The sequence below is a fragment of the Pan troglodytes genome, chromosome 4 (genome assembly GCF_028858775.2).
Source record: "Pan troglodytes isolate AG18354 chromosome 4, NHGRI_mPanTro3-v2.0_pri, whole genome shotgun sequence".
Classification (NCBI taxonomy): domain Eukaryota; kingdom Metazoa; phylum Chordata; class Mammalia; order Primates; family Hominidae; genus Pan; species Pan troglodytes.
Genome location: NC_072402.2, coordinates 18,385,974 through 18,398,238, shown reverse-complemented (window position 1 = coordinate 18,398,238; position 12,265 = coordinate 18,385,974). Strand labels below are relative to the sequence as shown.

At 49.9% G+C, this 12,265-nt stretch overlaps 1 protein-coding gene across 1 annotated transcript; it reads right to left on the bottom strand.

Annotated features, from left to right (window-relative positions):
- Positions 1-478: 478 nt before the first annotated feature.
- LOC134810060 (TATA-box-binding protein-associated factor 11-like protein 5) lies at positions 479-1,075 on the bottom strand. Its single transcript, XM_063811104.1, has one exon. The coding sequence runs from the start codon at positions 1,073-1,075 to the stop codon at positions 479-481; it is 597 nt and encodes a 198-aa protein (XP_063667174.1).
- Between the last annotated feature and the right edge of the window lie 11,190 nt (positions 1,076-12,265).

Genomic DNA, 12,265 nt, shown 5'->3' with positions numbered 1-12,265 from the left:
TGATGGCTCACAAAAATACATATGAGCATTGAAAAGGTACAGAAGAACAACAATCGGGGAAACATTTCTGCAAGCTCCAATCACCGGAACCCAGACAGAAGCATACAAGCTAAGAGACAGCTACACCAGGCTTCAGCGGGAAACCATACAGATCTCCTGGGAAGGGCTTCCCTCTCTGAATGCAGCTGCCTGTCCACGGGATGCTCTGGGCCCAGGCACCTTGATTCCTCCAACTGGAAAGACATAGAAAAACGCCTCCACATCCCATTAAAATGCCCAGAGATTTAGCCAAGGCTCCTATGAAACGATCTGCTGTCTTCATCCAGGTAAGGGCAACTGCACATTTTAAGACACTGAGATCGTGGGTAAATCCAGGTGGGACTGAGACGCAGGAGCTCCAGCACACACACTCCTGTCATTGGAAGATGAACGCGGCACTTCTTCCTGCACAAACAGACCCCGCCCTCTGGCCTCGGGCCTAGAACATGATTCTTTTGCAGTTGCTGTTGGGGAAGAGGCCCTTGGGCTTTAACCTGCGAACGGCCTCCCTTAAATGCTTGGGCTGCAGCGGGGGCGTCTCTCCCCACATCTCACACACGTCCAGGGCCTCTTCCACCACCTCTCCGACAAAGACCTTGGCTATTCCAGCCATGGCAATGGCCGCGTTCTCAGACACCGAACTGCCAGTGATAGCCCGCATCAGACCCGCAATGCGTGCTCTCGGGAAAGCTGACCGGCGACACACTTCGTAGCGGGACAGCTGCTCCTCAGACATGGCAGACAGCAGGGTTGTCATCCTCTGAGCCTCCTCTGCATCCACGGTGGGCTTCCTCTCCTTCTTGCCTTTCGTATGTGTTTTCCGTCTTTTGGCTGCAGGAGGAGCTGAGGCTGAGGCCTCATTGTCACCTTCTGGGAGGTCCATGACATCCTCACTCCTGAGCTCACCTTCCTGATCCCTGGGTTCTTCCGAGTTCCCATCTAGGTCCTCAGGGATTCCATCCTTCTTGCTGCCCTTCACACCTCGGGGCATGGCGAGCATCTCAGCAGACACACCTGTTTGCCTGCCGGTCTCCATGGGTGAGATTCAAGCCTGCTCCGTGACAGCAGCTGTACAGGCAGAAGTTCCGGCTGGGGTGGTTTGATTCTGGATCTGCGATGAGAACCTTTCAAAGATTTTAGCTGCTGTGCTTCTGCTGAGCCAGTTCCGCCGTAACCGGACACGGCTCCCGGCCTCCCCTTCCCACGCACAAACACACACACACTGAATTTTCTCACTTCCACAATGTGAAGAAACTTGTGGAAGGAGAGTATGTTAGTTTTAGGTCAATGCAGAACGAATTCTCACCAATTTGGGATATTTAAAACAAACACCAGCTCACAGGTCAGAAGTTCTGCTAGGCCAAGTGACCGCCTCCTGCTCAGAGGCACACGAGGGACCTCCAGGATGGGTCTGGCTGTGTGGTCGTCGCCTCCACCCGAGAAGGGTCTGGCTTCGATCCGATTCGAGTTGGTGGCAGAATTCAACAATGCCTTGGGGTTGTGAGCCCCAGGCCCACTTGTTGGTTCTGCCGGCTGCCGTGAGGATGCTCTCAGCTCCTACCCGTGTTGCCCAGGTCTCGGCTGTGAGGCTCCCTGGGTGTGCACAGCCAGTGCTGGGGAATCTCCCACAGGGGAGCGTAATCACAGGGGGGTTCAGTCGTCCCTTACAAAGGGCTCAGATGACTGAATTAGACCCAGCCCTTAGCAGCCATTGGTTCAGGATAGCCCTAATCTAATCAGGAAGTTGGGCCGGCACATCAATTCATGCTTCCGCCCACACCCAAGGGAGGGGCAGACACAGGGCGAGTCTCTGAGGGGCGGGAAATGCAGGGGGCATTTCAGAATTCAGTCTCCTTCACAGAATCGCAAAGTTCACATTTCACAACAATAAAGAAACTATTTACAGTAAAAAATGAGACATTTTACGAAGTTGAGCATTAGAAAACTTCGATGTCTGAGAAAAAAACTCTCTAACGCACAGGGAAACAAGCGGTTTATCAAATACTCTGAAAATAAAATGGGCTGGGTGAGGGAAACGTGAAAATATTATTTCAATTTTATTTTACGTCATTTTATCTTAGTTTAGTTTGGTTTATTTGTTTATTTCTGAGACAGAGTCTCGCTCTGTCCCCCAGGCTGGATTACAGCGGCCTGATCACAGCCCACTGCAGCCTCGGCATCCTAGGCTCAACGGATTCTCCTGCCTCGGCCTCCAGAGCGGCTGGGACTAAATGTGCGCGCTGCCACGCCGGGCAAATTTTTCTATCTTTTCAAGTACAGACGAGGTTTCACCATTTTGGCCAGGCTGGTCTTGAACTGCTGACTTCAGGTGATCTGCCCCACTTTGGCTTCCCAAAGAGAAGGGACTATAGGCGTGAGCCACCGCGCCCAGACTATGATAGTTTCACGCTGAAGTCCGAAGCTGCTCTGCCTTAGGATTTTTCCTGAGTTTTACTTTCCTGTCAGGATGAGTTGCTAGTTCATCTTTCCTGTGGGATCTTCTAGAAAGGCATTACTGATGAGATTATGGCTTTCTCACAAGAAATACTACTTTGGTGAAACTCTATTGAAATTATCAGTACCTTCAGTTTCCAATACTTATCAAGTACAATAGTTGAACGTGGCATGGTAGCTGAAAGGGTAAGAGGCAGAATTTGGCAGACTCCATTTTTTTCAGTTTCGATGGTTTCAGGTTTTTTGGATTCAGCCAAACTAAAGAATGTCCTCACGAGCTGTCAATTCACAGGTCACTACAGAGAATTGTTGAGACGGAATCACAGTGTAATTTTTGGCGTATGATCTGTGAGCTGTGCTGGGGAGGTTCACGCTGATTCCATAATAAATCTCGGGTTTTTACTCTATAGCGAGAAATTACTCTTTTCCATCACGAAGGTAAAGCAGAGTATGTACAAGTAGAGTGTGGAATAACTTTGTCACGCGTGACGAACCGACTTGGTCCAATACTTTAACGACTTCTCCAATGTCTCCGTACTCAGGTTTGATTTTCTGAGCGGATCATCGGTAGAATGAATAAAATCAAGAATCCTCTAAGGCAATGTTTGGAACTAAATTTCAGTGTCTCCGGAAGCACTGGAAAAATCACCACGTGTAGCGACAGTGAAGTATCAATGGGCTCTCTCTGTGTCCTTTAAACCGCCCATATGATCGTTACAAATGGCGGCTTGAGGAAAGGCGGTTTTGGAATTGGTTTCTCTCTAGTCTTACATGATGTATCTATACTATATTGCATTATAATGCAGGAAAGGGTCACTTGCTGACATAAAGCACAGCAGGCAGGAATAGAAGAGTCAACTTAGGGGGAAAAAAAGTGCTTTGTGATTTCATTTTGATGTCTGCAGTTTGGAAAACAGTTGATCAGTTTAGCTGTTTTCGTGATGGCTCACAAAAATACATATGAGCATTGAAAAGGTACAGAAGAACAACAATCGGGGAAACATTTCTGCAAGCTCCAATCACCGGAACCCAGACAGAAGCATACAAGCTAAGAGACAGCTACACCAGGCTTCAGCGGGAAACCATACAGATCTCCTGGGAAGGGCTTCCCTCTCTGAATGCAGCTGCCTGTCCACGGGATGCTCTGGGCCCAGGCACCTTGATTCCTCCAACTGGAAAGACATAGAAAAACGCCTCCACATCCCATTAAAATGCCCAGAGATTTAGCCAAGGCTCCTATGAAACGATCTGCTGTCTTCATCCAGGTAAGGGCAACTGCACATTTTAAGACACTGAGATCGTGGGTAAATCCAGGTGGGACTGAGACGCAGGAGCTCCAGCACACACACTCCTGTCATTGGAAGATGAACGCGGCACTTCTTCCTGCACAAACAGACCCCGCCCTCTGGCCTCGGGCCTAGAACATGATTCTTTTGCAGTTGCTGTTGGGGAAGAGGCCCTTGGGCTTTAACCTGCGAACGGCCTCCCTTAAATGCTTGGGCTGCAGCGGGGGCGTCTCTCCCCACATCTCACACACGTCCAGGGCCTCTTCCACCACCTCTCCGACAAAGACCTTGGCTATTCCAGCCATGGCAATGGCCGCGTTCTCAGACACCGAACTGCCAGTGATAGCCCGCATCAGACCCGCAATGCGTGCTCTCGGGAAAGCTGACCGGCGACACACTTCGTAGCGGGACAGCTGCTCCTCAGACATGGCAGACAGCAGGGTTGTCATCCTCTGAGCCTCCTCTGCATCCACGGTGGGCTTCCTCTCCTTCTTGCCTTTCGTATGTGTTTTCCGTCTTTTGGCTGCAGGAGGAGCTGAGGCTGAGGCCTCATTGTCACCTTCTGGGAGGTCCATGACATCCTCACTCCTGAGCTCACCTTCCTGATCCCTGGGTTCTTCCGAGTTCCCATCTAGGTCCTCAGGGATTCCATCCTTCTTGCTGCCCTTCACACCTCGGGGCATGGCGAGCATCTCAGCAGACACACCTGTTTGCCTGCCGGTCTCCATGGGTGAGATTCAAGCCTGCTCCGTGACAGCAGCTGTACAGGCAGAAGTTCCGGCTGGGGTGGTTTGATTCTGGATCTGCGATGAGAACCTTTCAAAGATTTTAGCTGCTGTGCTTCTGCTGAGCCAGTTCCGCCGTAACCGGACACGGCTCCCGGCCTCCCCTTCCCACGCACAAACACACACACACTGAATTTTCTCACTTCCACAATGTGAAGAAACTTGTGGAAGGAGAGTATGTTAGTTTTAGGTCAATGCAGAACGAATTCTCACCAATTTGGGATATTTAAAACAAACACCAGCTCACAGGTCAGAAGTTCTGCTAGGCCAAGTGACCGCCTCCTGCTCAGAGGCACACGAGGGACCTCCAGGATGGGTCTGGCTGTGTGGTCGTCGCCTCCACCCGAGAAGGGTCTGGCTTCGATCCGATTCGAGTTGGTGGCAGAATTCAACAATGCCTTGGGGTTGTGAGCCCCAGGCCCACTTGTTGGTTCTGCCGGCTGCCGTGAGGATGCTCTCAGCTCCTACCCGTGTTGCCCAGGTCTCGGCTGTGAGGCTCCCTGGGTGTGCACAGCCAGTGCTGGGGAATCTCCCACAGGGGAGCGTAATCACAGGGGGGTTCAGTCGTCCCTTACAAAGGGCTCAGATGACTGAATTAGACCCAGCCCTTAGCAGCCATTGGTTCAGGATAGCCCTAATCTAATCAGGAAGTTGGGCCGGCACATCAATTCATGCTTCCGCCCACACCCAAGGGAGGGGCAGACACAGGGCGAGTCTCTGAGGGGCGGGAAATGCAGGGGGCATTTCAGAATTCAGTCTCCTTCACAGAATCGCAAAGTTCACATTTCACAACAATAAAGAAACTATTTACAGTAAAAAATGAGACATTTTACGAAGTTGAGCATTAGAAAACTTCGATGTCTGAGAAAAAAACTCTCTAACGCACAGGGAAACAAGCGGTTTATCAAATACTCTGAAAATAAAATGGGCTGGGTGAGGGAAACGTGAAAATATTATTTCAAATTTATTTTACGTCATTTTATCTTAGTTTAGTTTGGTTTATTTGTTTATTTCTGAGACAGAGTCTCGCTCTGTCCCCCAGGCTGGATTACAGCGGCCTGATCACAGCCCACTGCAGCCTCGGCATCCTAGGCTCAACGGATTCTCCTGCCTCGGCCTCCAGAGCGGCTGGGACTAAATGTGCGCGCTGCCACGCCGGGCAAATTTTTCTATCTTTTCAAGTACAGACGAGGTTTCACCATTTTGGCCAGGCTGGTCTTGAACTGCTGACTTCAGGTGATCTGCCCCACTTTGGCTTCCCAAAGAGAAGGGACTATAGGCGTGAGCCACCGCGCCCAGACTATGATAGTTTCACGCTGAAGTCCGAAGCTGCTCTGCCTTAGGATTTTTCCTGAGTTTTACTTTCCTGTCAGGATGAGTTGCTAGTTCATCTTTCCTGTGGGATCTTCTAGAAAGGCATTACTGATGAGATTATGGCTTTCTCACAAGAAATACTACTTTGGTGAAACTCTATTGAAATTATCAGTACCTTCAGTTTCCAATACTTATCAAGTACAATAGTTGAACGTGGCATGGTAGCTGAAAGGGTAAGAGGCAGAATTTGGCAGACTCCATTTTTTTCAGTTTCGATGGTTTCAGGTTTTTTGGATTCAGCCAAACTAAAGAATGTCCTCACGAGCTGTCAATTCACAGGTCACTACAGAGAATTGTTGAGACGGAATCACAGTGTAATTTTTGGCGTATGATCTGTGAGCTGTGCTGGGGAGGTTCACGCTGATTCCATAATAAATCTCGGGTTTTTACTCTATAGCGAGAAATTACTCTTTTCCATCACGAAGGTAAAGCAGAGTATGTACAAGTAGAGTGTGGAATAACTTTGTCACGCGTGACGAACCGACTTGGTCCAATACTTTAACGACTTCTCCAATGTCTCCGTACTCAGGTTTGATTTTCTGAGCGGATCATCGGTAGAATGAATAAAATCAAGAATCCTCTAAGGCAATGTTTGGAACTAAATTTCAGTGTCTCCGGAAGCACTGGAAAAATCACCACGTGTAGCGACAGTGAAGTATCAATGGGCTCTCTCTGTGTCCTTTAAACCGCCCATATGATCGTTACAAATGGCGGCTTGAGGAAAGGCGGTTTTGGAATTGGTTTCTCTCTAGTCTTACATGATGTATCTATACTATATTGCATTATAATGCAGGAAAGGGTCACTTGCTGACATAAAGCACAGCAGGCAGGAATAGAAGAGTCAACTTAGGGGGAAAAAAAGTGCTTTGTGATTTCATTTTGATGTCTGCAGTTTGGAAAACAGTTGATCAGTTTAGCTGTTTTCGTGATGGCTCACAAAAATACATATGAGCATTGAAAAGGTACAGAAGAACAACAATCGGGGAAACATTTCTGCAAGCTCCAATCACTGGAACCCAGACAGAAGCATACAAGCTAAGAGACAGCTACACCAGGCTTCAGCGGGAAACCATACAGATCTCCTGGGAAGGGCTTCCCTCTCTGAATGCAGCTGCCTGTCCACGGGATGCTCTGGGCCCAGGCACCTTGATTCCTCCAACTGGAAAGACATAGAAAAACGCCTCCACATCCCATTAAAATGCCCAGAGATTTAGCCAAGTCTCCTATGAAACGATCTGCTGTCTTCATCCAGGTAAGGGCAACTGCACATTTTAAGACACTGAGATCGTGGGTAAATCCAGGTGGGACTGAGACGCAGGAGCTCCAGCACACACACTCCTGTCATTGGAAGATGAACGCGGCACTTCTTCCTGCACAAACAGACCCCGCCCTCTGGCCTCGGGCCTAGAACATGATTCTTTTGCAGTTGCTGTTGGGGAAGAGGCCCTTGGGTTTAACCTGCGAACGGCCTCCCTTAAATGCTTGGGCTGCAGCGGGGGCGTCTCTCCCCACATCTCACACACGTCCAGGGCCTCTTCCACCACCTCTCCGACAAAGACCTTGGCTATTCCAGCCATGGCAATGGCCGCGTTCTCAGACACCGAACTGCCAGTGATAGCCCGCATCAGACCCGCAATGCGTGCTCTCGGGAAAGCTGACCGGCGACACACTTCGTAGCGGGACAGCTGCTCCTCAGACATGGCAGACAGCAGGGTTGTCATCCTCTGAGCCTCCTCTGCATCCACGGTGGGCTTCCTCTCCTTCTTGCCTTTCGTATGTGTTTTCCGTCTTTTGGCTGCAGGAGGAGCTGAGGCTGAGGCCTCATTGTCACCTTCTGGGAGGTCCATGACATCCTCACTCCTGAGCTCACCTTCCTGATCCCTGGGTTCTTCCGAGTTCCCATCTAGGTCCTCAGGGATTCCATCCTTCTTGCCGCCCTTCACACCTCGGGGCATGGCGAGCATCTCAGCAGACACACCTGTTTGCCTGCCGGTCTCCATGGGTGAGATTCAAGCCTGCTCCGTGACAGCAGCTGTACAGGCAGAAGTTCCGGCTGGGGTGGTTTGATTCTGGATCTGCGATGAGAACCTTTCAAAGATTTTAGCTGCTGTGCTTCTGCTGAGCCAGTTCCGCCGTAACCGGACACGGCTCCCGGCCTCCCCTTCCCACGCACAAACACACACACACTGAATTTTCTCACTTCCACAATGTGAAGAAACTTGTGGAAGGAGAGTATGTTAGTTTTAGGTCAATGCAGAACGAATTCTCACCAATTTGGGATATTTAAAACAAACACCAGCTCACAGGTCAGAAGTTCTGCTAGGCCAAGTGACCGCCTCCTGCTCAGAGGCACACGAGGGACCTCCAGGATGGGTCTGGCTGTGTGGTCGTCGCCTCCACCCGAGAAGGGTCTGGCTTCGATCCGATTCGAGTTGGTGGCAGAATTCAACAATGCCTTGGGGTTGTGAGCCCCAGGCCCACTTGTTGGTTCTGCCGGCTGCCGTGAGGATGCTCTCAGCTCCTACCCGTGTTGCCCAGGTCTCGGCTGTGAGGCTCCCTGGGTGTGCACAGCCAGTGCTGGGGAATCTCCCACAGGGGAGCGTAATCACAGGGGGGTTCAGTCGTCCCTTACAAAGGGCTCAGATGACTGAATTAGACCCAGCCCTTAGCAGCCATTGGTTCAGGATAGCCCTAATCTAATCAGGAAGTTGGGCCGGCACATCAATTCATGCTTCCGCCCACACCCAAGGGAGGGGCAGACACAGGGCGAGTCTCTGAGGGGCGGGAAATGCAGGGGGCATTTCAGAATTCAGTCTCCTTCACAGAATCGCAAAGTTCACATTTCACAACAATAAAGAAACTATTTACAGTAAAAAATGAGACATTTTACGAAGTTGAGCATTAGAAAACTTCGATGTCTGAGAAAAAAACTCTCTAACGCACAGGGAAACAAGCGGTTTATCAAATACTCTGAAAATAAAATGGGCTGGGTGAGGGAAACGTGAAAATATTATTTCAAATTTATTTTACGTCATTTTATCTTAGTTTAGTTTGGTTTATTTGTTTATTTCTGAGACAGAGTCTCGCTCTGTCCCCCAGGCTGGATTACAGCGGCCTGATCACAGCCCACTGCAGCCTCGGCATCCTAGGCTCAACGGATTCTCCTGCCTCGGCCTCCAGAGCGGCTGGGACTAAATGTGCGCGCTGCCACGCCGGGCAAATTTTTCTATCTTTTCAAGTACAGACGAGGTTTCACCATTTTGGCCAGGCTGGTCTTGAACTGCTGACTTCAGGTGATCTGCCCCACTTTGGCTTCCCAAAGAGAAGGGACTATAGGCGTGAGCCACCGCGCCCAGACTATGATAGTTTCACGCTGAAGTCCGAAGCTGCTCTGCCTTAGGATTTTTCCTGAGTTTTACTTTCCTGTCAGGATGAGTTGCTAGTTCATCTTTCCTGTGGGATCTTCTAGAAAGGCATTACTGATGAGATTATGGCTTTCTCACAAGAAATACTACTTTGGTGAAACTCTATTGAAATTATCAGTACCTTCAGTTTCCAATACTTATCAAGTACAATAGTTGAACGTGGCATGGTAGCTGAAAGGGTAAGAGGCAGAATTTGGCAGACTCCATTTTTTTCAGTTTCGATGGTTTCAGGTTTTTTGGATTCAGCCAAACTAAAGAATGTCCTCACGAGCTGTCAATTCACAGGTCACTACAGAGAATTGTTGAGACGGAATCACAGTGTAATTTTTGGCGTATGATCTGTGAGCTGTGCTGGGGAGGTTCACGCTGATTCCATAATAAATCTCGGGTTTTTACTCTATAGCGAGAAATTACTCTTTTCCATCACGAAGGTAAAGCAGAGTATGTACAAGTAGAGTGTGGAATAACTTTGTCACGCGTGACGAACCGACTTGGTCCAATACTTTAACGACTTCTCCAATGTCTCCGTACTCAGGTTTGATTTTCTGAGCGGATCATCGGTAGAATGAATAAAATCAAGAATCCTCTAAGGCAATGTTTGGAACTAAATTTCAGTGTCTCCGGAAGCACTGGAAAAATCACCACGTGTAGCGACAGTGAAGTATCAATGGGCTCTCTCTGTGTCCTTTAAACCGCCCATATGATCGTTACAAATGGCGGCTTGAGGAAAGGCGGTTTTGGAATTGGTTTCTCTCTAGTCTTACATGATGTATCTATACTATATTGCATTATAATGCAGGAAAGGGTCACTTGCTGACATAAAGCACAGCAGGCAGGAATAGAAGAGTCAACTTAGGGGGAAAAAAAGTGCTTTGTGATTTCATTTCGATGTCTGCAGTTTGGAAAACAGTTGATCAGTTTAGCTGTTTTCGTGATGGCTCACAAAAATACATATGAGCATTGAAAAGGTACAGAAGAACAACAATCGGGGAAACATTTCTGCAAGCTCCAATCACTGGAACCCAGACAGAAGCATACAAGCTAAGAGACAGCTACACCAGGCTTCAGCGGGAAACCATACAGATCTCCTGGGAAGGGCTTCCCTCTCTGAATGCAGCTGCCTGTCCACGGGATGCTCTGGGCCCAGGCACCTTGATTCCTCCAACTGGAAAGACATAGAAAAACGCCTCCACATCCCATTAAAATGCCCAGAGATTTAGCCAAGGCTCCTATGAAACGATCTGCTGTCTTCATCCAGGTAAGGGCAACTGCACATTTTAAGACACTGAGATCGTGGGTAAATCCAGGTGGGACTGAGACGCAGGAGCTCCAGCACACACACTCCTGTCATTGGAAGATGAACGCGGCACTTCTTCCTGCACAAACAGACCCCGCCCTCTGGCCTCGGGCCTAGAACATGATTCTTTTGCAGTTGCTGTTGGGGAAGAGGCCCTTGGGTTTAACCTGCGAACGGCCTCCCTTAAATGCTTGGGCTGCAGCGGGGGCGTCTCTCCCCACATCTCACACACGTCCAGGGCCTCTTCCACCACCTCTCCGACAAAGACCTTGGCTATTCCAGCCATGGCAATGGCCGCGTTCTCAGACACCGAACTGCCAGTGATAGCCCGCATCAGACCCGCAATGCGTGCTCTCGGGAAAGCTGACCGGCGACACACTTCGTAGCGGGACAGCTGCTCCTCAGACATGGCAGACAGCAGGGTTGTCATCCTCTGAGCCTCCTCTGCATCCACGGTGGGCTTCCTCTCCTTCTTGCCTTTCGTATGTGTTTTCCGTCTTTTGGCTGCAGGAGGAGCTGAGGCTGAGGCCTCATTGTCACCTTCTGGGAGGTCCATGACATCCTCACTCCTGAGCTCACCTTCCTGATCCCTGGGTTCTTCCGAGTTCCCATCTAGGTCCTCAGGGATTCCATCCTTCTTGCTGCCCTTCACACCTCGGGGCATGGCGAGCATCTCAGCAGACACACCTGTTTGCCTGCCGGTCTCCATGGGTGAGATTCAAGCCTGCTCCGTGACAGCAGCTGTACAGGCAGAAGTTCCGGCTGGGGTGGTTTGATTATGGATCTGCGATGAGAACCTTTCAAAGATTTTAGCTGCTGTGCTTCTGCTGAGCCAGTTCCGCCGTAACCGGACACGGCTCCCGGCCTCCCCTTCCCACGCACAAACACACACACACTGAATTTTCTCACTTCCACAATGTGAAGAAACTTGTGGAAGGAGAGTATGTTAGTTTTAGGTCAATGCAGAACGAATTCTCACCAATTTGGGATATTTAAAACAAACACCAGCTCACAGGTCAGAAGTTCTGCTAGGCCAAGTGACCGCCTCCTGCTCAGAGGCACACGAGGGACCTCCAGGATGGGTCTGGCTGTGTGGTCGTCGCCTCCACCCGAGAAGGGTCTGGCTTCGATCCGATTCGAGTTGGTGGCAGAATTCAACAATGCCTTGGGGTTGTGAGCCCCAGGCCCACTTGTTGGTTCTGCCGGCTGCCGTGAGGATGCTCTCAGCTCCTACCCGTGTTGCCCAGGTCTCGGCTGTGAGGCTCCCTGGGTGTGCTCAGCCAGTGCTGGGGAATCTCCCACAGGGGAGCGTAATCACAGGGGGGTTCAGTCGTCCCTTACAAAGGGCTCAGATGACTGAATTAGACCCAGCCCTTAGCAGCCATTGGTTCAGGTTAGCCCTAATCTAATCAGGAAGTTGGGCCGGCACATCAATTCATGCTTCCGCCCACACCCAAGGGAGGGGCAGACACAGGGCGAGTCTCTGAGGGGCGGGAAATGCAGGGGGCATTTCAGAATTCAGTCTCCTTCACAGAATCGCAAAGTTCACATTTCACAACAATAAAGAAACTATTTACAGTAAAAAATGAGACATTTTACGAAGTT